Below are 25,537 nucleotides of genomic sequence, written 5' to 3' on the forward strand. Positions count from 1 at the left end.
CCCTAGCCCCAGCCCTGCCCGCGTGGTGCTGACGTGACGCCTGCGTGGCAGGGACAGGACCATTTTTGCAATTTTAATTTTGCTAGGGCTATTTTTAAAATAAAAATTGCTCAGGGGGCTATTTGCAAAAAAAGCCCAAATAAAAATACAAGAATTCCTATTGAGGAAGATGGAAGATGTTTAGGGCTTAGACATGCAACACAAAAGTTTAAACTGGGTCAGGATTTTGATATCTGTCCAATGTTCTTAAAAGAAGAACACTGAGGCTTGGTAAAATCGACTAAATTTGCGATACAGAGAACATTATAAAAGCTAGAGAATGCGAAAATAAGTTGTAAAAATGGAAAAGAAGAGTTGCCCTGTTCATAGAACACAAACTGGAGGCATCAAGACATTTCCAGAAAGGGGACTCTTTAAAGCATTCAAAATGCAGGAAAAGAAACAGAGCAGTAACCCTGAGATTTAAGTTACATGGCTAACATCAGTAACAATTATTGCCAATAATTGCAACAAGGTGGAGGTTGATCTGTAATATCTCTTTTACTTTCCAAAATTTTTCGAAGTTCTCAATGAAACAAACGCTTACTCGGATACAGTTGTAATAATCACCATAATTGGACATGGTGAGCTCTAGCATTCTAATTCCCATCATTATTATTTCCCTATCAATCACAAAAGAAAATTTCTTTTCAAAAAAAGAAGAAAAAACTGTGCCAAATCAACCCATTCAATAGTTTGGCAACAAAATAGCCGGTAAAAATAAAACCAAGTTATTTTCGACCGCACGAATAATGGAAGCAACCACTCACCAAGCTTCAGCTTATTCAAGAACGTAAGTATTGCTAAAAATGAACAATGACAAAAACATTAAATCAGCATCCATCAGTGACAAATCATGCGATTCAAAAATGTAAAAACCTACACAGCATTCTTCCATTTCAGGAAGGGAAAAAAAAAACAAGAGAGAGAGAGAGAGAGAGAGAGAGAGAGAGAGAGAGAGGACAGCAAGCAAATGCTGGTAATGGAATGATACAAACTTCAGACTAAATGAACAAAGGATAAAAAAGATTCACAATTAACACCACTGCTTCTGAGATGAAGAATGTAATTAGCTGCTGCTTTTCAGCGCTGCAAACATGAGACACATTATGAGTTTTTATTAAGGTATTGATGTGAGAAAGCAAGTAACATTACATAATTGCTATGAATATTTGTTAGGTAGAGCTACGATCGAACATTAAACCAAAAACCATCATTTTTCGCATGATTCGCCCCCGAACAATCGGGCTAAGAAGACGAGAACAAGATGGTTCAGGGAAAGGTGACAGCGAGTTTTAATGGATTATTCCAAAACAATCCACTTTGAATAGAATTATCCTGAAAGTATGCAGCAGTGTTTGGGAACGAAAGTGGGGTATATATCCCCCTTGTCTCTCAGAAATAGCCTAGGTCAATAGTGCTATAGGAGTATACATATTGCAGGAAAGAGAACCATTCAAAAAGAGTAAAGTAGATGATTTAAATTGATATCGGATTCAGAGCACAAAAATCATGAAGAAAAAAAAAAAAAAAAACCAGTTTTCACTCTCACAAAGGTTAAAGGTTATGTGGTTTGTTTATGTTGGGAAAAAAACCTAACAATTTATTCCTTAAAATTCTCCATCATTTATGGCTGAAGTTTAAAAGCACAAGCTTGAAAATTGAAGCTTACACTTCTGACATCCAGAGAATTGTTTCAGCTTTCCAAACATTCGCGAAGTTCCAGAATTTTTGGCTGCCAAAGACACAGTTTTGCTTCTCTAATAGAGAAGATTTTCCAATAGTTAGGACAATCACGTACTAAATTCTAAGGCTAAATCTTGAACTTCTAAACCAACAGTATTTGGCATGATAATTGAGCATATCTAACTATCGGCAACGTTAAGAAAATTCGAGCTTTAGAAATACCAAGTTTACCAAAAATAGCAAAAGGAAACTTGGATAAAATTACCATCCTAGCAAAACTTTCCTACTCAAAATTCAACGTAGAGGAGAGTAGAAAATTTGGAAAACAAAATATGGGCAATTTGATTTGTAAGTCAATTAGGAAAGGCAATATGATCGGAATCAATGAAAAGCATCCTGTTATAATTCATTTCGCTTGTTGTATCGTATCAAATATGTATCGTATATCGAGACTTGCGCAATACACATCCGATACGTGTCAGATACTTTAAGTATCCGACATTTCTGAAAATTCAGAAAATTATTGGATACTCGATAGATACATGACAGATACACTAAGGCTATGTTTGGTTGAAGGGATAAGGAGGGAATAAGAGATCTATTCCTATTATTCTTCCAAACGCCACTAAGATTTACTATTCTTCTCTTAAAGGGTTATTCTGGAATAACCCGTTAAGAGGGGAGAATAGTAGTTCCACCTTTAGGTGGAATAACCCATTCTCTATCTTATCCCTCTACTGATTAAGTTATAAATAATATAAAATATTATTAATTAATGCAATAAACTTTTTAATAATTAACTAATTAACTATTTGACTTACTAAATTAATATTCATTTCAATAGTAATTAATTTATTATTTATAATTAATTAACTAATTAAATAATTAACAATTCATATGCTTATTCAATCATTAACGAGTACTTTATTATTTGCATAATTAATATTTTAATTATCAAATTAATATATTAACTAAAAGTATAATTAATTAAATAATTATTAATATTAACATAATGTCATTCTTCATCATCTCCTATAGTATTCCCAATTTATTAATTTATTAATCTATTAAAATATTGTTTAACGAATATTTAGATGCTTATTATTTAGACAAATTATTTTATTTTTCAATCATAATTACTTTTATTCCTACTATTCCAACCTAATCACCCAAACGTAATTTTTCTTATCCCTCACAATATCTCGACTCCCGCCCAAACACAAATTAATCTAATTCCTACTTATTCCAGAAGTTATACATATTCCAAGAATAAGCAAGAATAGCTTTTTCTCGAACCAAATGGTACCTAAGGATACTTGCGAGATGGGAAATAGTTATTTTGCAATGGGATTACACCTCCACCATGAATTCGTGGTTTGATAAAACTAAAGATCACAATTGGTCTGCTTAATTTTGTTAATGAATAAAATTTAGTTGTGCTTATATCTTTACACAAGTTAGTTAGTTTATTACTTTAAATAAACTAATCATCCAAACTAATCATCCAAAGATTCTAAACTTCTTTTAATGTCTATTGTCGTATATAATAATAATATATGTGTTAAAGTTAATTTTTTATTACCGTATCCACTATGTATAGTGTCCTAAGATTTTAAAACTTGCCGTTTCGCCATATTTGTGTTGTGTTGTATCCATTATTCGTATCCGTATCTGTGTAGCATAGGTTCTCAACAACGGATCTTTGTAAGCGTAATCTCATTTTCCTATTTCTCCCAAATTATTAAATCATTTTTTCCACGCACTGTCTCATACAATTTGTTAAATAGATGCAATAATAAATCACCAAAAGGAGCACTCATAATATAAGAACACCTTCGTGAAGCTCAAGCAAGAAGTGCAGTGAAATAATTAAAATAGCATATGGAGCAACAAATAAAAACTCCAACTTAAAATTCAGTTCATGTCTTCATAAGCAGTCATAATATGAGAACTTCTCATTTGTAGAAGCCTCGTAGAAGCCTCTAAGAATCCAATTAAATAAGGTTCATGATGAATACTGTGTACTCACCTCAGTGATTCTTGTTCAGAAGTCAACCCATAAATTTGGTTATCATTTTGTACTTCCTTTCACCTCATCAGAATCCGAGTCACTGGCATTATATCCTAAAAAGCATATTAAAGCAAATCAACAGCAATTAATATCAAGGCAATTGAAAATGGTGAAAAGAAGCCAGAAAAAATATCTCCTAAATAAGATGAAAAAGACACCTCCGAGACTCTGATTCCCTTTTCTTTCCTTCCTCTTTTTTCATTTTAGGGTTCTAAGTATATTACACTGGCCCTGTAAAGCAAAAGCGAAGAACAAAGGACTACAAGGCAAGAATAACAAACCTGGTTGTTTTTCGCTGACCTTCCAAGCTGTAGATCGATATCTTGATGCTTTCTCAATCCATATTCTTCCCTAAAAGACCAAAATCAAGTCATCCTTTGCATTTCGAGAAACTTCAAGCAGAAGTTAAAAAAATGATAAAGGAAATCCATCAAACTCGCGATAAATATATGTTACCATCACTTAGGGCCTGTTTCGCCTAGCTTCTGAAAAAGTGATTTCTGAAAAAGTGATTTTGGTTTGGAGAAGTGATTTTGCTTAAAAGCTATAGAGCGTTTGGCGGAGTTTAGATAAAAGTGATTTTTATTGAAGTGATTTTAAAAAACTGTTTGGCAAATTAAAAATTTTGAAAAGCTGTTTGAAAAGCAATTTAATTTTAAAAAATATATTTAAATTTTAAACTTTAAAATTTAAAATTTAAATTTAAAATTTAAAATAATTATGAAATATAAAATATAAAATTTAAAATTTGAATATTTAAAATATAAAATTTAAATTTTGAATATTTAAAATTTAAAATTAAAAAATTTGAAATATTTAAAATTTAAACTTAAAATTTTAAATTTTAAATTATAAAATTTTAAATTTATAATTTGAGATAAAATTTATAAATTTTTAATTTTAAAAAAATTTGAAATTTATAATTTGAAGATTAAAATTATAATTTAAATTTAAAAATTTTAAATTTTTACATGTAAATTTTAAAATCTAAATTGTCAAATTTGAAATTTAAAATTTAAAATTTAAATTTGAAATTTGAAATTTAAAATTTAAAATTTGAATTTAAAATTTGAAATTTGAAATTTGGAAATTTAAATTTGAATTTAAAAATTAAATTTTAAAATCTGAAATTTGAAATTTAAATTTGAAATTTTAAAATTTAAAATTTGAAATTTAAAAATTAAATTTTAAAATCTGAAATTTGAAATTTGAAATTTGAAATTTTAAAATCTGAAATTTGAAATTTGAAATTTGAAATTTGAAATAAAATTTGAAATTTTAAAATCTAAAATTTGAGATTTGAAATTTAAAATTAAAATTTAAAATTTAAAATCTATATTTCAAATTTTAAAATTTAAAATTTAAAATTTAAAATTTTAAAATAATCTGAAAATTAAAATTTAAAATTTAAAATTAAAATTAAATTTAAATATTAAAACTAAAATAAAAATAAAATTTTGAAGTTTAAATCCAAAATCAGAATCAGTTTTCAAGAAGCAGCTTTTTTCTGCTTCTGATTCTGAGGCCTTCAAAATCAGTTTTCTGATTCTAAAAAGCAGAATAAGATTTTAAAAGTGAATTGTCCAACGCTCTATTGAGCCGAAAATCACTTTTCAGCCCAAAAGCGCTTTTTAAAAGCTAGGCCAAACACCCCCTTACTATTGCGGAAAATTCAGAAACATTTGGTTACTGACGTGTTAAGCACGTATAAGCTAGAATTGATGGTGATAACCTTATTTCCAAATATATAATCTGGGTTCTCAAAAATTTTGACTCACATTTCAAACCGCTTCTACAAAATTCTTTTGAGTTCTTTAACAAAATTCTTTTCACTCCAGCTGCACCCCATATAAGAGCACTAGCCCTAAAAAATGTAGGACTAGTTCATATTTGAAAGGAATCTGAAGGTCCATAATGATTATCAACTTGCAACTCAATAATCATGGTACGAGAATGCCAATCGAGGTCTATGATCTCGGAAGCAAAACTAATTTTCTGTTATAACTATGCAATTCATCTCATTAGAACGCCTCAGTTGGATTTGGGAGGGCCAAGCATTCAACACTTCTTCCCATAGAGAGATAAACCGCATTTGGAAAGAGAGGGATAAGACTGGAATAAAAAGGAACAGTAGATAGAAAAAGAAAAGAAAAGGCGTGAGAAGGCATGGAATTAAGGCCTACAACCAAAATTTTTTGCTTTCCATTACTTTATATATTTAATACACTGATTTTTTATAGCTTTCCCTCCTTTTCTATTTTCAACAGTTAGAATAAGACTCTTTCAAATATGAATCTCTTTTACATGTCTCAAGGTTTTAAACAAAAGATCTTACTGTCACATCTTTTAATTTTTCAGGAATTCTCACTTGTAATACACACGCCCCAACACGACCCACTCCTTTTTTTTAAAAAAAAAGCTCAATCTCAGCCAAAACATACTATTGAAACTATATTAGCTAAGTTTGAAGTAATAGGAAGCGTAAATAAAGTTGCTTGCCCTCAATCTAGACTCCATTTTAGATGCTAAACTGACTTAAAAAAGAGTCAACTTCAACTATATACAGTTCAATTGAATTAAATTGAAACTAAACTAACATAATATATCAAACCTGTCCACACTCCACATTACCGGAGGAAAACTCAAAAATCATTCATTACCACAGCAGGAAAGAGTTTCTCCAGAATTAGAAAATTTTGCTTCACATGATATTTCTTTTCTTTTCCATTTTAAAAGGATTTATACAGACCTCTGGCTTAGTTGTTCCTTTGGGCCAGAGATAACGACAACTCCTTAGACTATCAAATTTATCCTTTTAGACAGCAATTCCTTGATTGCATGAGCAGATAAGCCAAATCTACAGAAGAAAAAAAGGTAAATTTAATAGCAGACGTCACCCTTACAGACTTGTGGCAGACTATGGGTGACAATATCATAACCATCCAGCTAGGCTTCCAAAATCCGATTTGTGTTGGATACTTGGACATGAGCTTATATTTCCTTATCTGTTGGTAAATCAGGATTCATATCGAAATCCAAATGCATGTACCGCATACAGACATGGGCGGAAGCACTCTATTCGAATATGTACGCACGTATTCATATGTTAGGATTTTACAAAAGCATTTCTGTTAGTTTAACAATTTGTATGTTTCGTCATTCATTTTGGAAAGTCTCGAATTGGTTTATTGTATACACAATACTATCTTCTATACACATACATTATTTCTCATAAGCATTTGCCACGTGGCAGCACTATAGTCTTTCCTTCTCAAAAGTTCTACTCTCCAATCATTGCGATCGCTTGCCTTCCTCAAAACATCTGTCTCTTCGGCTTTCCGTCTCATTAATTCCTTCCTTGTAACGTCTGCATTTTCGGCTCCCCGTCTTATTAATTCCTTCCCTGTAACATATGCCTCTTCAACTTTCCGTCTTATTAATTCCTTCTCTGTAACGTTGCTGCTTCGATTTCCCGCCTCATTAGTTTCTATTTTCTAAGAGGCGTTGCCCGAGGAGGCCGTTGGCACGGCATACGACGTCCTCGATAACGACCTCGCCTACTACGTCAGCTCCAACCTCAAGCCCCGCAAGCGCGCCGTCCTCGCCCTCGCCGTCAATGTCGGGTGAGTCGAACTCTAACCCTAGCCCCCAACCCTCCTTCCTTGATCTCGACCACTTAAATTTGTTATGCATAGTTATGCAAAGGGTGTATATCCCTATCCTCTATTAGCCTTGGAGGATGAGAAGTATCGGCTAAGATATGAACTTGCCGAAAAGGGGTTGAAGGCACTGTGATACTTCACAAAATCGTCGGTGTTAGTAAAGAATGCCCTAAATGAGGGTACAAAGGGGTCCGATTTCTATGTAACAAATTTTTTTCTCCTATAGTTTATTTTATCTTTCGTTGTTTTTTATTGAATTATAATTCTATTCTAAAAATTTTAAAGTATTTTTATATTATTAAATTTAATCAAATATGATTATATCCGGCGCATCGCGTGGATTCCTACACTAGTGGTACAATATATTTCCTATGATATGTATATATTTTCCAAACAAATTTTATATGTCTGATACCTGATTTATATTCGTACATGTATTGAGTGGATATTGTCTCTGTAACTAGCTTGACGTAATATATGTATCCGTCTGCGTATCGGTATTTGAAGAATGAAAAAAGAAAGTAAACAACCACGCAACACAAGAACAACAAGACTCATGATATTATGTTGCCTAGTTAAGCAGCAACATACTCCAAACTATTCACTAACTGAAGGAAAAAACGTGGAAAATCAAATGCCTTCCCTACATAATAAGTGAAAGAACTGTTTTCCACTAAAATGTTGAGCTTATAGAGAACAGTATTTTAATACTCATCATTTTTACTCAAGCTAATAGAGATCACAAGCAGGATACGTGTGCCTGAAATGAATGGGAGGAAATTAAAGACTAAGGCTTCATTTGGGAGTGAGTTGCCATGCATTGCGGCACTTCTTGTGCGGTGCATGCTTGGCTAGAGGTGTTCGGCAATCTCTCAAATCTCCATTTTTTTGCGCGGTGCGAGCATGCGGTTATAGAAAGTAATCGCCTATCTCTCCGTTGCCACATGCTTTTCCGAGAGCATCTACATGCATGCTTTCGGATAAGCAGCATTCTACGCCAATGCACTAAGGATCTCCGATACTACGTGAAACAACCGCATACTTTGTTTCGAAGGAGAATTGGAGAAAAGAAGAGACAAAAAAAGAAATTAACTTGTTTGTATGAAAGAGAAGAAAAGAAAGGAAAATAATTTTCTATGACGTTCTCTCCAATTCTGAAGAGAAAAAATAAAATGATCATCATGAAATCTTGGATTTTACAATCCAACTGAGAATATAATAATTTTCGATTCTAATTTTTTTTTTTCCTGTTTTTTTGGCTATCATCTTTTCTCCATTCAAATGGAGTAAAAAAAAAAAAAGCTTAATCTAAAAGAGAATTGGTGTTTTAACAATTTATGCTCGACATAATAGCATTAATCCACTACAGGGAAACTCTTAATAACAATAATAACTAATTTTCCTCGTCTAATTGCTCTCTTAAGAACAAAACTAATACCATAAACAAACTCCTAAATCATTCTTCCTCTTCCCCAGTAGCAAACCCTAACCAATGAAACAACACTACGATCTCCTCCAAGATAAGAACTTGATAATCAGACTCACAAAAGGACCTCTTTTATCAGCGACCTCAGAAACCCTAATGAAAACCCTAACAAAATCATAAGCCGATCACAAACCCTAAGAAGAAGGCCTCACCTTTTGCTCGTTCCTGGCGACGCCGTAGCCGCTGTGGTACATCTGGCCCACGAGGACCTGCATCGACGCGTCCCCGGCCCTCGCCTCCTTGAGCGCGTCCTGGAACCACCGCCGCACGCACTCCGCCACCACCTCCGAGAGCGGCACGTGGCGGCGCAGACGCTCCCCGCCGTCGCCGTCGCCGTCGCCGTCGCCGTCCATGGCCCCTCCCGCGCGCGCCCTCCGGCGCCTCCGCCGCCGCAGCAGGAGTTCTTGGCCTCGTGGGTAGAGGGAGGGGGGAAGTAGGGTTTGGGGTTCCGACGCGGCTAGGGTGTGGGGTGCTCGGCGAGGCGACGACGCGGGCGAGGTCTACGAGGATCCCCGCGGGGAAAGTGGGTTTTGCCCAACTATATATGGAGCGCTACTGTTTCTGTGTTTATAAGTTATTGTCAGAGGGGATCATCGAATCCTTTATTATATGATCTAATTATTAGAAACTAAATTTTATAATTTTTTTATTTTATTTGTTCAGTAGACGAGTAGTCTCAAAATGAACCGCTTAAAAAAAATAATTTTATAAAGATAATGATAAAAAACTTAAATTTTAAATCAGAACGATTGATCTTACTATTGATATTAGTGAAGTCTAAAGTTTTGAGTACTTAAGAGAATCCGATCAGACAGTACTTTTTCCGATCAGCATCTAACACAAAATTAGATCGTTTTCAATTGAAAAGACAAGGAAGGCAGACCAGTAAAAACATGACGTGTGTACATGCGACGTTCGTTAAGCAATAAATCTATGAACAAAAGATTTATATGTTAGGTTCAAATAAAATTGCAAGATCAAAATCAGAGATAAAATAACACTTGCAGAGGAATTAATAAGTGTTTAAGAACAAAAAGAGTTTTCATAGACAAGTCAACAAACACCTTGAATGAAGTCTAAAAGAAAGTGTAGTAGGAATCAAAGAAAACCATAAAATAGCTAGCTGTATACAGAAAAAAAGGCTAAAACAAAGAGAGAATACAAACCAAGTATGATCACATAGATTTACAGGTAAAAACACATAATCAATAAAGTAAATGAGGCACCAATATCCGCAGATAGCCTTATCTAGTGGAGAAAAATACAGGACTATAAAAGCAACTTCAATGTGCGAGTAAAAAGGATTAAAAGACTACAGTCCGGCTGGGATATTATTGATAGCACCAAGGACTTGGTGCTATCAAGTTTTCCACAGTTAGATTTAACCCTTTGATTATTTTTATCCGTTAGATTGTGCTATTCAACACCACCCACTCAACCCTAGGGGGCCCATATCATCTTAACCACACATTTTTCAATCCAAAAGCTAAAAACTAATAGTATCAATAGCTTTGTGCTATTAATAACATTCCAGGCTAGTTCTAAAAGACTGATTAGACTCTATGCCGACATTATATTGGCAAGAAATACCACCAACTCCTCTCAAGCTCATCAAAGTGAAGTCATCGGTACTTTAACTTAGGCTCAGTCCAGAGCCTCATCAGCATTCAAAGGCATGCCACATCCAAGGCCACTCGTCTTAATGATCCTTTGAGGGTCGAATCCTCAGACGGTATATGGAAATATGAAATGCGATGGTTCCTAAAGCTCTACTATGAAGCAACTTAAATGACCCATCGTTTGGTTCGGAGTTAAGTAAAAACTTGTTATTTTAGGGATATGATTAAGTTCAGGGTTAAGATGGGGTTAGAGTAATTTTGTGTTTGGTTGAGAATTAGGTTTAGTCCAGTTATAGATAAAATAGTGTTTGATTGGAATAGATAGGATAAAAAGAATAGTGAGTAAAATAGTATTTTATTTAGTTGAAATAATGGGGTGGGGTGAGGTTAGCTAAACCCACCCCAAATAGGCTATCTCGGGATAGCCCATTTGGAATGGGGTTAGCTAGATAGCCCATTTAGGGTGGAATTAGCTAACCCCACCCCCTAAATTGGGTGTTTGGAAATAACTTCGGGGTTAAGGGGTTATTCCACCCCTTAACCCCGAACCAAACGGGTGAGATTTAGGATGGTGATAAGAGAGTAGTACCAAAATGCTAAGAATCGGAATAATATTTCTCTTTCTAATTATTAATATGTTTAAGAGAGGAAGAAGATGAGTTTTTAAATGGAAACTCCCCCACATGGCTGAAGTTAGCTCCATAGGAAAAGAACTATTTATATACTACAGTATAAATTGGTCAGCTAAAGATATAGGCACAAATTGTGCTGTGGAACCATCCTTATTGGAAAGTTATTTCAACCAAGTTGAAACAAAATTTTTAGTATGCAATCTCTTTTTAAATAATTCATCACAATATATTATTTACAATTTGTGAAGACACTTTTCATAATTAGTTCATAACCTACGTACTAAATCAATGCATTCAAAAAGTAAGTTATTGTAAAAATATATACATACTTTTATCTGATGTGGATTCGATTGTGAGGCTTGTTAGTTATATGCCCAAAAGTTAATCTGGTGACACTAGCTTAATAATTTATAATTCATAATATGAGGGCAGATATTCTATTCATATATATTGTATAGCAGTACAATATTGACGTGAATTGTCCATAGGATCTTTGTTTGAAAAGGCATATTCCTAAAATTTAGGAATTTGAGATATGTATTTTTTTGTATGAGACTTTTTAAATGCTCATAACCAAAGTAATATTATAGGGACGATAATATTCCGGATAGACCGGTGTATACTATGTTTTTAATTGAGCTGACGAATCTCAAGTCACTAGTGTAGGGACATTAGAATAAGCATACAGGTGCTTGTCAGAGAACAAGTACACTAAGCGTGACTATTTAGTTGAACAGTCACATAGTTCCGTACTCACCAGTGACAAGTTTATTGCTACAGTTATGTGAAATACTCCTTAGACCTGAGCCATCATAATTGTTTCACATATAGATTACTACCGTTTGACAGTACTAATATTTAGACTCTAAATATGGGTCTATATTCAGTACTAATTTGCTGTAATGATTTATGAGGGAAAACATGTGAATGCACAATAAGAAATCGAACACTCTTAATGATGATGGAGAACGTCCAATGCAGTCTATTGTACTCGACTCGGAAAATTCCTGACTAGGGTATATGGTATGTGGAAAGAGTTCCCAATTGTGTTGCCATATTGAGTTGATTTAAGATATTCTATTCATATGGTCGAATGATAAGGTTTGGCGAGTAACCGTGACCTTAGTTCGATTGGGACATTATATGTTGAAAGGAATTAATCACACGGCAACTGTACGCGGAAAGATTCATTTTTCATCACCATTTTGGACTACTGTAATATACTGCTAGGTGTCATTCCCGGACGGTGAGAGAATATGAATGATTCGAATTGAATTGTTCTTATTTATCGATTAGAAGAGTTCTAATTAAATATCAAAGAGTTTGATGTTGAGCTCTACTGTTGAATGGTAATGAACCTATACGGTCACACACATTAGGAATTGTGTGCGTCCGAATCTTTTGGATGAGAGTCGTTCACTAAAGAGTTAATTAGTGTAAGCGATGAAAATAAGAGAAAGCTGCTTAATTAAATTAGATTTAATTATTCAAGTCAGTTATTACTGAGAGTCCTAATTACATTAGAATCTCAGAATCAGTTTGAGAATTATGCGCAAGATTTAAATTTATCACTAATTGGATTAGTGAATAATATTTAATCATAAAATATTTAAATGAGATTTAAATATTTTCCATGTAATCTTATTGGATAAGAATAAAAGTAGATGAGATTTAATTAAATATGGAGAGATTAATTTTTATCTCTAATTGGATTAGAGAATAATTAAATATTCATAAATATCTTAGACATAAGACTTTTATTAGATTTCATTTAGTTGGATAAGTATGAATATTTAATCGTTAAATTTTATTGGAGAGAGAGCAAATCTTATTAGATAAGATTTACAAAATAGTATTTTATATATATGGAGTTAGGCTGGTATACTATTAGTAGCATGGAGGTCTCCGTGCTACTAAGTTTGTTTTCAATAATGCGGCTTCCAAATCGACGATCGGTTCTATTAGACTTGATCTACACTATTGAAAGTATTTGGAAACTAAATTTCATAAAATTTTGACATCATTTACTTATCAAACGAGTAGTTTAAAAACGAACGGCTGAAAATAAAAATCTCCTAAAAAATGAAGATAAAAGACTTGAATTTAAGATCATAGGTACTGATTTACTCTAAATAGTGAAAAACATATTTCATAAAAATATCATTAGATTTGGATATTTTTACACTGTTAAATTCACAAATTATCACATTTAACCATTAAATTTCAATTTTGAGATCTTTGATCACTAGCCAAATGATGTTGAAAAATTATGAAATTTAGTTTCCAAATACTTTAATAGTGTAGATCAAGTCTAACGGAGCCGATCGTCGATTTGGAAGCTGCATCATTGAAAACAACTTGGTAGCACGGAAGCCTCCGTGCTACCGATATATAACCCGTCTAACCTCTATTCTATCTCTCTCTTCTACCAGCCCTCTCCTCGGATTCTCTCTCTCACGTCCTCTCGAACGTCTTCCGGCTCTCCGTCTCCGTCTTCTCGGAACTCTCTGTCTATATATAATATCATTATATCTACTATATATATATATATATATATAGTCCTGCTGGGATACTATCGATAGCACCAAGCATTTAGTGCTATCAAGTTTTCTGCCGTTAGATTTAACCCTTTGATTATTTTCATCCGTTAGATTATACTATTAAACCAATAACTCACTCAATCCTAGGGGGCCCACATCATCCTAACCGTATATTTTTTAATCCAAGGGCCGAAAACCTAGCTGTTTTTTATTCAACTTATATATATGTGCGTAGGGAGCTTCAGAGAAGAGGATTCTTCTTTTTTTTTCCTCTCTCTCTAGTTGGGGTACGTCGTTCGTTGGGAAGGCGCGGTTCGAGCTCGTTCAGGTTCGAGCGAACGCACGGAATTCCTCCTGTCAACTCGTTGCCGACGTTGGACGAGCGCTTGAGGTGGGTTGATGTTTACCAAAATCGTCGGATTTCCTATTAAGTCGTAGTGTTGTCAGCATGTAGTTTTTGTTTTGGTTATCACGTACGTTGTAGCTCAAATTCAGAAAATGCATGTTTTATGAAATCTGAGTTTTGGAGCATGCTCTAGTAATTTAGACAAATTTATATGCTGAACTTGGAATTGACTTAGACACTGTCATTTCCTGAAAAGTTACATGATTTAGCTTTAGGAACTGTTGTTTTTTTGTATCCCCGCTCTTAATGCGTACTGGATACTCAGATTAGTGTAGGATGAGTTTACGCTCGTGCTGGGGGCCGAGCTCGTTTTACAGTAGAAGGTTGACTGTTCTATGCTGTCGGATGCCGTCGCGGTTGACGGTGAACCCAGATTTCTGTATCTTTCATCAGATTGTGCCAGGGGCACGTGAGTTTTGGTTGTTAGACCAGTTTGATCCATTTGCATTGACTATCGCCTGTGAGAGCCTATTTGCGCTCGGTAGAGACACGCTTGCATACTCGATTGGGTCGCGCCTACGAGTGCCGCTCCGGAGTGAGGCTTTAATTTGTGTTGATGTCGCAGCCGTTCTGTTTGGACTGTTTTCTTGGACCGGCCATCCCCGTGGGTGATGTACGGTATAGCTTGGTTACAGATAGGGTGGGTTCGTTTTGGCAACCCGTATGAGATTGGGTCAGTGGTAGTTAGTGATGCATATTTATGTCTACAGTTAGTTGGTTTTGGTAGTGATAGTATAGAGACATGTAGCTGTAGAGTTTTTTTTTTCAGCTTTCTTTACTATCCCGTGTATATCATTACTGACTACTCTGTTTTGCAGTAGTTCTCACACCCAGTTGTTGACACCTTTTATAATTACTAATTTATAATTTATAATTATTAATAATTTTAATTTAAAATTATTACTCTTATTCACTTTGTTCCAATCTAACCATCCAAATATTATTTACCTTATTTCTAAGAACAATCCAATTTTCATCCAAACGTAAAATTAGTCTAATTCCTGTTTATATCTGAACTTATATTTACCCCTAAAATAAGCAGCTCTTATTTATACACGAACGAAACGCAACCTAATAGATTGAATTGCTATAATCTTCTATACCTATACCTATACATGAATTCTGGCTAAAAATCCACATGGATATACCATTTTTATTTGAGGGCTGTGGGACCCACTATTATTTTTAAATTATTTTCTATTCTCTTGTGTTAGTAAAACTATTTTCTTTCTCACAATCACTTTTTTCAATCCTCTTTCTTTCTTTCTCTCTCTCTCTCTCTCTTCTCATCTCTTATTTTTTTTTCTCTCAAACCAACAAAGTTGTCTCTTTCTCTCTTCCCTTACCTCACTTACCACGCGATTTTGGATCTCTCAACGTATGATTTTTAATTTTTCTTTTTTCTCTTTCCTTTTTTTGTTGCTCACCGCTAGCGCTGGCAAATGAGCGAGCCGGCTCGCGTTCGACTCGATATTTGGCTTGCTCGAGCTCGACTCGAAATTAAATGAGCTGAGCTTGAACAAAAAAAAGGTTCGAAATTCATTTCAAGCCGAGCTTGAGTTTTACTCGGCTCGTTCGAATTAGGCTCGAAAAGCTCGAAAAGCTCGAATATATATATATAGTAGAGCTACTACGCTATATCGAAAGTATAGAGATATGGTGTTTTCGATTTTTTGATTCTTAGATCAATCCCTTTAATCGTTTCTTATCTTTGGATTAATATTATTATTACCTTGTAGGGACCACTCAATCCTAAGAGTATTATTTAATCCTAAGGGAGACCGCAATCATCCTGACCATACAATTTTTAATCAAAGGGTGAAAAATTCAAAAACATCAAATCCTCTATATTTTCGATAGTATAGTAGTTCTACACTCTATATATATATATTAAAAAATATATAATTATAATATATTTTAATTATATATAGGCTGAGTGAATAATCTGAGTTTAGTTAAAATTGGGCTAATGTTGTTGGCCCATAAAAACAAACTTAATAGACAAATAAAAGAGCAAAATTTTACTAAATATTTTTTCTTTCTTTCTTTCTTTCTTTCACATAGCTCTAAATTTTCAATATGTTTCTCTCTTTCTCTTTTTCTGTCTCTCACCCTAAGTGGCCAAGCCGGAAGCCCTTCAAGTTACCAAGTAACAGCATATGCTCGTCGTTGCCTATCTTGCTATTAATTGTATACTTGAGAAAATATATAGAATATTTTTAAAGTAAAAAATTATTATTCATATAAAATTTTAATTTTAGTTATATATGATTGGATAGTTTAATCCAATATTTATCTATATAATTTATTTATTTTTGACTGCATAAATGAAAATGAATAATATGGAGATTGAAGGCGGAAGAAAAGACATGTGAGGCTAAAAAGATTAGATATTCAACTCATAAATTATTTTTTTTCATATTATAATACTATATTTTATATAATTATTTTGTACTTTGAACTATTAGACATATTTTTGTATCAAATTATAGATAATGTTCTATACAAATTAAACTATTGATCGTATAATGTTGAGAATTTCAAGCGGCTCGTTTAGGGCTCGAGCTCGCTCGACTTGAAATTAGGCTCGCTCGAGCTCGGCTCGAATTAATTTCAATCCAAGCTTGAGCTTAAATTTAGGCTCGAAATTAATTTCAAGCCGAATTTGAGCCGAGGTAAGCTCGCTCGAGCTCGGTTCGTTTCCACCCCTACTCACCGCTCGAAGTCCTTTAGCCTCTATTGGCTTCTCCTCAAGCCTTCTCAATAAGGATGACTTGCGGTGTTGTCACCGATTGTCCTATTCTTAACAATTATGGAATATGTATATTTTTATATTTTTATTTTTTTTATAATTTTTTTTAATTATCTATCTGTCGCATCGTGCAGGTTATTTCACTAATATTATATTATAAATTGATTTACTTTTCCATTGCCGACTTGCCGTGTGCTTTTTTTTTTTTTGAATAAATGTTAGGTTTGAGTTAACCAAAAAAAAACCGGTCCCAAACGTCAGTCAACCGGACCGATCCGCTTTGGACCGACCGAATCTTCCTCTTACTTGGAGAGGAGGAAAGAAGAGCGCAAGGGAAAAAAAAAAAAAAGAAAAAAAAAAGAAAAGAAGAAGCCGCCTTAAAAACGGCGCGGCAACGCCTACCATTCCTCTCTCTCTCCTCCTCTTCCTCCTCCGTTTCCTTTTTTAGGGTTTCTCTAAACCCTAATCTCCAACGCTTCTTCATCAACCCTAGAAGCGTCGGTGGATGCTCCTCTCCTCCTACTCCTCCTCCACCTTCACCTCCGGAGCTTAAATCCATGGACACCTCCGCTGGGGGGTCGGAGCCCCGAGAAGCCCCAAAGGAAGCGGAGAAGCCGAATATCGAGCCGTTGCGGCTTCCAACGGTCGAGGAAATGCGGGGCCAGGATATATGGAACAATTGCGCCGTTCGGAGCGTCGTTAGTGGGATCATGGGTATAATTTTTAATCTGTTATTGCTATTTATTGTTGCTATTATAATCGTTGGTGTAGTTGTTGAGTTATTAATTTAGTTTTATTACAAATTTTTAGTTATTTTGTAATTAGTTTCGTAGAGGGGAGAGGAGAGAATAGGGATCTGGAATGTTTAGATCTTAGTTGTTTCTTTAAATGTTAGTGTTAATTTTCAGTTGAAAAACCCCAATTAGAATTTGCTTTTGTTATTATTTTTGTAATGTTTGATAGAGGCAAGCAATGTATAGACATTATCTGAGCTGCAGCGCATTTTTGAAATGGTCTTTTTGTTGTTTACTAATCTCAAATTTTACATGGTTTAATGCATTGGCGAATGGATAATAGTGTTTGTTCACTTAACACCCTTGCTCCAAAGCAGGGTTTGAAGTTTTCCCCAAAACTCCTTTTTGGCTCCGGTGGATGCTGATCTTAAACAAGGGTTTGAGAGCATTCCAAGTGAAAAAACTTCCAATTTCAGTTCTAATGCGTTTGAAAATGCTCAATTTAGTGCTTTTAGACATCATTCTAACAATTGTATGGAAGCATTCGCCTAGTTTTAGAATATTGATCCAACTTGATTAGAGCTTATAGGAACTAAATTTTATAGATCTGTACATAGATGGCAATGTGAAAGTTGGGTTTATCATATAGGCCTATTTTGGAAATGTGGTGGCTAAAAGCACTTTTTTATACTATGGAAGATCTGAAAAAAAAATTCAATAGTGCTTTCAATCTTTCCTTCTCCAATGCTTAAAAATTGCGGTTGTAACTACCACCAGAGAAGCATGTGGGTTGCAACCGAAGAAGCATGTAGCCACATGCTTCTCCAGTGACGGTTGCAACCGTAATTTCATAGTGTAAAAGAAAGAAAGATTGAAAGCACTTTAAAAATTTTTGTGTCTTTTATAGTATAAAATGGTGTTTTTAGCCATCACACTACCATACTAAGCCTTAGAAAAAACCATAGAGTTTTTATATTCCAATTCTCGTATTTATTTGATTTGTTTGAATACCTTTTAACACATATCCTGAGCCAAAAATTGAAACGGTGCAATTCTATTCTGGAGCCAACCCGAGTTAATGAACCATGCTTTAAAGATGTGAAAGTGCTTTAAAGATGTGAAAGTTATGTCCTCTAATTACTCTTGTATACCTAGAATTAGCAGAATTATTTTTGCCATTTTTATTTTTTAACAGGAGGTGGTCTTGGTCTGTTCATGGGCTTGTTATTTGGAGCTTTGGACAATCCACTTATGCAGGAGCAGATGACTGCAAGACAACAATTCATTTATACAGCTAAGCAGATGGGCAGGAGAAGTTGGAGCTCCGCAAAAACTTTTGCTTTTATGGGTTTGATATTCTCCGCTGCTGAATGTGTTGTAGAGAAGGTAAAATGAAGACAGAACCAAAAGATGCTCATACTACCTTTTTCTTTCTTGGGGGCTTTACATATATATTTGTGCAAAATCTGTCTATGTACATGTGTAAAACCTGAGTTTTCATACGCTCCTCGAAAGTGTATTTTCTTGCAATATTACCCTTATCTTAAGTTGGAGAATCATCCAATTCATGGGAAGAAGTTGGTTTCATGTTAGAAAAAAGTTAAAGTTATTCTACGAGGGTAACATTCTGTTATTACATGGGTATATGCGTGTGTTTGTGTGTGTATAAACTGAGGGGCTATGGAATCTAGATTTTTGCGGGGATATATTTAGAAAGTGATAATTTGGTCGGGGTATGTCTGTAATATCTCTTTATTTTGTCTTCTCTTTTGTACTTTGGTTTTAATAGCCTTTCCCCCCCTTTAGGCTCGAGCAAAACATGACACAACAAACACTGTTGTTGCTGGTTGTGTTACTGGAGGAGCTCTTTCTGCAAAAGGTAATTTTCTTTTATATTCTGAGATATTGGAATGAAGGAAATTTTAATAATAATTATAGGGTACTAGTTTTGCCTTGTTTTGTCAATAAGCATATATCATTATAGACTAGTGGTACATTAGATCAACTTTTTTCACTTCTATTCATCTCTTTATAGGATTTGTGGCTTTGCCTTTTTGGATGAGTACCTGGATGACAAACATAATTAATTATTTTGGCTCACTATATGGTAGTGGATAGTGGATACTAAGCTTCACTTCTTACTTTTTTACTCATATAAATATGTGGTCTTTTGACCTAATAAATTGATTAAGAATAACATGCATTATATATACGTTTGGAAACTTTGTCTCAGTCTGTGTATGCAGTTTATAGATCTGACTGTTAAGTGATAAGTTGATGAAAATGTTTTAAAAACTATGGGAAATATAGCAAGTAGTTAGTATAGAATGCTCTACTATTATCTTCTTAACTTGATATGCATATTGATAGCTACATTGAATTCTGTTGAATGCATTGTTAATATATATCGTTTAAATTGTTTTATCTATATTTGGATCTACCTTGCTCTGAGCTATTGCTTGACCTAATTTGCACTTATGCGGTGGTTGCTTCACTTATAAACCTTGCTATCTATTGCTCATATGAAAATGCTTGATCTGTAGAAGTTAGCCTATTTATAGGTTTGAAGACTTGGTCTGTTCTTGGTTGAGAAAAGAAATATTTGTTCTCCTTTCATATTTAAATATGTTTTAATAGTTAAATAGGTTTTTAATATGTCAAGCTGTAATTTTTCTTGTTGTTATATTGATGTATATAAATATAAAAAAATCATTAAAATAGAAACTTTTGATAATGACTACTATTGAATTGTGTCAAAAATACTGATTCGACATATTGAAGTGTATATCTTATGGCACAGGGTTTCTGTGTTTATTATATTCATGACTTATTGTTGAATCAATCTTAATTACCTTTTGAGAAAGGATTGGCATGAGCCGCATGACGATATACTCGGGAGTGTAATGGTTCACTTTGTGACGACGTTATACCAAATTTTGAGGATTGATAGCTTAGTTGTTATTAATTTGCTATTTGGCTAAGACAATCTAAACACCTATGGCAGTAAGCCTAAGAATTATTAAATTCATGTAATGCATGAGACTTGGTGGATGTCGACTATACTTCAAAAGGGAAAAGAAAACTGAAATAAATAGGTCTTGCGATTATTGACCATTTTGGTGACAACTAACAAATTACATTAAACCGACACACTGCTGATGTACAAGTCGTTTGACATTTTTACACATACTATGCATCTTTAGGTACATTTTACTTTGCTGCAGGATCAAAATTTGGAAAGAGTATCTAATTTGAGAGGAAAAACTTGTCGAATCAATTCAGGTAGGTAGTATATTATAGGGAGAGGCCAATAAACATGGATTAGTTGAATTTATTGCTGTGAGGGGACTGGAGAAGACCAAAAGATGGAATATAACCATTTATTCGACTGAGATTGTCTATGAAAATAGAGTAGATCTTGATAGGATTAAAAATCTCTAGAGTGATGGAGTAACTGGAAGGAATTTATAGAAAAAGCGAACATTTTAGCATTAGTTAGAGCATGCATAGAACAAGAGAATATGCATAGTACAAAGACCAATGATGGTGACATTTCATGATGCTGCTGATTATGCTCGGTTAAGGTTGTTCATTTCTTTTATGAATTGAACATATCGTCCAATTTATTCCGAGCATATCTTCATTGTCAATTTAGTAACTTAGATGAGTTTATACTTGTTAAAGTATTCAACATAGTGCTGCTTGCACATTATTCTACTTTCTTTACGATTGCTTTTCTTTTTCTTTAATTATTTTTATCTGCATTGTATTGTATCCAATTAACTGATTAACTTATTTCTTCTTCTTTTACCAGCTCTATAGATTTTAGGTATATCCCCAATGAGGTGAATGGCAATTTTCATTCTTCTTTTGCGTTGCCCTCAATTTGAACTGCCATTTCCCAAATATATAAACCCTGTTTTTGAGATTTTGCAATTTCAGCTAAAAAATCATTGTTTGGGCCAGAGTGCCCCTATCTAGAATGCTAGTGCGTAGTTTCACTGGGGGTGCAATGGGCATAATCAGCAACATAAACGTAGAGACCGAATCTAACAAAGGGTAGCGATTGATGTAGCTATCGCGAATACTAATGAGTAATCTCTTAGAAAACAGTTTTCCATTGTATTTTGGTTTTTGATCACTTTTCATCGAGATTTTAGTAATGTTTATACTCATAATACAACATGATGTGATCTACAATATAACATGCATTCCTAATTCTCTCTCTCTCTTTCTAGGTGGCCCAAAGGCTGCTTGTGCTGGATGTGCAGGTTTCGCTGCATTTTCTGTGGTGATCGAAAAGTTCCTCGATCGACATGGTTGATGAACAGGTGACCGCAACATGCTTTTTTAGCCTTGTATTATTGGAACGCAGCAAATTAATGTAGGGATTTTGAGTTCTTCCATCCCTTCACACTCTTAGAGATCAGTAAGATTTAAGATGATTTCTTTCGAGCGGATTTTGTCTCCATTTTTTTTTTTTTTTTTGTGGGGGTGAGGGGCTTGGTCCTTCACATTTAGATTCCTTCGAAAATTTTGGCTATTTATTACGAGTTTTGCTATTCCTGATTCTTCGCACTTACATGATTTCATATGGGTATCTCAAACCCATTCATGTATTCGGATGGTGACCAGTGAACAAAATTGATGAATTTTTGCTGTTGGATGTATTATTAATATATGCTTAACTATAAATAAATGGCAACTATCTCTACTCCGATTATGATGTTGTACTAAAACGATATCAGAACTAGTTTTTTCTCCTCTTTTTTCTGTTTGGTGGGTTTCAGGAGCAGAAGCTCCAATTCAGAAATTTGTTCTTGGTTTCGCTCGAAGCTCTTGAAAAGACGTACATCTTGTGAGGCTGTTTTGTAATAGTTTGATTTGTCTAAGTTGATCTAATCAATAAAAAAAAAAAAAGTTGCTGCCTTAAATGGTTATAACAAGTTGTTCCTAGCTTTTATGAACATATACCTGTGACAATCTGACATTACAGAAACTGTTATCAGGTTCTGATGGTTGATCAAATAAGTCGGAGATGGCAATTTTAGCACTTGGTATTTGCTGCTTTTTCAAAAGGAAATCTAATAGAAGAACACTAATTTTCTAATTATCATGTAGCTCTGCTTTTATCATCTTCCAATGTGGTATTGTGTTCTGAACACTTTGAAAACCACATGATAACAAGATGCTGCAGCAGATCTTAAGAACAACAACTCGGCTTCAATGCCGCAACATCGACAGCCAACAACAAGCAAATTACAACGCAATTTACAAACCAAAGCAGCAAAAGCGAATGTCTCCCAAGTAATGCTACCACTCTCGCTTGCACAAGGCTGTGTTATGGAACATCTTCGCGAGTGCGCAAAGCAGCATTTTGCATGTCTCACGACGTCGCTGCAAACCCGTAGCTCTTGGTCGTGGCGTCGCTCAAAATCACACCATCTCTAACAGCCACCGTCCTCCGGTAAACCCCGCCACCGTCGTCGCGGTACTGGTACGTCTGCCGCGTGCCGGCGGACCCCGCGATCACATCGTGATCCCTGACAGCCATCCACCCCCCGGCATCCTGCCGATCGGTGAGCGCGTTCGTCTGCACTGTTTTATCAAACACCTTGGAGGTTTCCTCATACAAAGTGTGCGAAAGGTTCGTGCTCGCGGTGTAAGTCGCATTCTCTCCGTCGACCGTCGCAGTTACCATCGAGAACGGGTACTTGGTCTTGACCGACGATCGGAAGAGCGCGGCCTTCGCATTCTCCGCATGCAGCACGACGTCAGTCTTCTGCTTCGCCTTCATGTTAACTGTTTTCAGCTGCCCGTCGTTCGCGAACACGACCGAGCTCTTGAATTTGAGCTTCTGGGCGACTTCGGTGGTGAGGTTGCCGGCCGACGAGTTCACCCACCCGGCGAACCGCGACTTGCGGCCAGCCTCGATCTTGAACGTGCCGTTCAAGGAGTGCGAGGAGTAGCGGCGGGAGATCGAGATGTTCGGGGCCAGGTAGGTGGTCAGTGCAGCTGCGACGGAATCCGAATTGCGATCCAGCCATAGGTGGAGATTGGCGTCGACGAGCCAGAATTCGATGGCGTCGGCGACGGCGAGGCCGATCTCGTGGGACTTGTTCCGGTCCAAGAGCAGGCCGAGGAAGGGAGTGAGGTCCAGAGTGTAGGAGGGGAGATCGAAGGCGCCGAGGCCGACGACGGGGGCCCAGAAGAGGGGGTTGATCCCGCCGGCGAAGATGACGAACTGCCCGTCCACCGACACGACGACCTCCCGGAAGGCGGCGTTGCCTCGCCGGGTGGTGAGGTTGTTCTTCTCGATGTAGGAGTCCGGCGGGTTCGAGTACCAGAACTCGTCGTCGCCGTGCGCCGACGCGAACACCTCCAGCGCCGCGCGGTAGGTGTTCGGCGGAATGCCCGCGACAAGCGTTTTGCGCGCATTATTCTCCGTCCCGTTCGCGATCCGGAACCAGAACCCGCGGTCGGCGGTGGAATTCTCCGCCGAGATGGGCACGACGGCATCGGCCGGCTCGTCGAACATCGTCGATTTCGCATCGTCGGCATCGGCTTCTGGACGGTCCAGAAGATGCCGGCGGGGGTGGGCTCGGGGGTGGAGGTGCGGAGGAGCTCGGCGCCGCCGAGCCAGACGGCGGCGATGCGGTCGTATTGGTCGCCTTGGGAGGCGGCGGAGAAGGAGAGGACGGCGGTGGCCCATGCAGATTTAGAAGCGCACGGGGGGGAGGAGTAAGGGGTGGAGACGGGGGGTTGGCCGTAGGTGGAGGCGAAGGAGTGGGAGAGGAGGAGGAGGGAGCAGGACGGGGTGGCGCCGGAGCCGAGGGGGAGCGGGGGCTGGGTCGGGTCCAGGTACTCCTGCGGGGAGGAGGAGGCCCCCGAGGGTCGGGGCCGGAGGAGGCGAGGAGGAGGAGAATGAGAGGAGGAGGAGAGGGCGCAGCAGCGGAGGAGGACAAAGAGAAAGAGGGAGATCATTGGAGGATAGTAGGGAACCACGCAACTAAGTCTGTGTATGACCGCCCCCAGTTAGAGCCAACGGAGATAAGTTTTGAAGGTTTTATATATACACGCTGCTGCTGCTGATTTTTGGTGGGCAATTGGACCAGCTATAGATCGATTGATTTTACCTGGAGGTTTCTCATCAACCCCATTGGGAAATGAGTGCGACTGTAAGATTTTAGGGACAGTCCTTGCCACAAATGGTAAAACTTTTAATGATTAATATTTAAATTTTAAATTTAGTGGTTATAAAATTTTAGTACGAGTATGTTGTTATTTTAGATGAACGTAGCGAGCATGTTATTATCCAAGTCTAATTTCATCATCTTTCCCGATGATGAAAGATGATGAAAAAAAAAAAGAAAAAAGAAAGGGTTAAAAATCAAAGTAAAAAAGAACTGATAAAGGTTAGGAAGCAACAGTGCAATTAACCTAAAAACTATTCCAAAAGCCAAGCTAAGCAAGCATTAAAATTAGAGAAAACAGTTCCAATCAGCTAGAGAAAGTCCCTATCTTAGCCCTTGTCATTCTGTTCTTATCCCTCCAACCAATGCACCTGGCAGTGCTTCAGCCTGTCCTGTGGAGACAAGAAAGGGAGCTTGCTGGAATTGAGGGTTTCCCTGAAATACACTCCATGTTGGCATCTTATTAATTAATTTGGTACAAAGTGGAACATGAAAAATGTGGGCATGGTGAAGGGACAGAGTAGTAGCAGCCACAGCAGAGATCTGAACCTGCTGCAGCAGATGGTGTTCAGGACTAAAAATTCTTATTCCTATATGCTGTTGATCGATACACTGATCTACATATATGATATACAAATTTTTGTTTGCGCATATGCGTATTTTATCGGTACATCGGCATCAATCACATGGGGAGGGATTACAACAACTATCATCTTT

General features: G+C 36.2%; 2 protein-coding genes and 1 pseudogene across 3 annotated transcripts; 1 reads left to right on the top strand and 2 right to left on the bottom strand.

Moving 5' to 3' along the window:
* On the bottom strand, window positions 500-9,527 carry LOC109719885. 2 transcript variants are annotated; one of them, XM_020246721.1, is made up of 4 exons: window positions 9,097-9,527; window positions 4,078-4,147; window positions 3,755-3,849; window positions 500-662 (listed from the first exon to the last, which is right to left on the bottom strand). In XM_020246721.1, exons 1-3 carry the CDS (start codon window positions 9,295-9,297, stop codon window positions 3,797-3,799), a joined length of 324 nt encoding a protein of 107 aa, XP_020102310.1. In that variant the 5' UTR covers window positions 9,298-9,527; the 3' UTR covers window positions 500-662; window positions 3,755-3,796. The 2 variants fall into 2 exon arrangements, with proteins under 2 accessions (XP_020102310.1, XP_020102308.1); XM_020246719.1 differs by lacking the exon at window positions 500-662 and adding an exon at window positions 834-1,128 and having other exon boundaries at window positions 9,097-9,526.
* LOC109720471 (mitochondrial import inner membrane translocase subunit TIM22-4) lies at window positions 17,235-22,348 on the top strand. Its single transcript, XM_020247616.1, has 4 exons — window positions 17,235-17,607; window positions 18,823-19,013; window positions 19,434-19,506; window positions 21,866-22,348. Exons 1-4 carry the CDS (start codon window positions 17,451-17,453, stop codon window positions 21,949-21,951), a joined length of 507 nt encoding a protein of 168 aa, XP_020103205.1. The 5' UTR covers window positions 17,235-17,450; the 3' UTR covers window positions 21,952-22,348.
* On the bottom strand, window positions 22,713-24,682 carry LOC109720472 (annotated as a pseudogene).

This window comes from Ananas comosus, linkage group 14, assembly GCF_001540865.1.
Source record: "Ananas comosus cultivar F153 linkage group 14, ASM154086v1, whole genome shotgun sequence".
Taxonomy (NCBI): Eukaryota; Viridiplantae; Streptophyta; class Magnoliopsida; order Poales; family Bromeliaceae; genus Ananas; species Ananas comosus.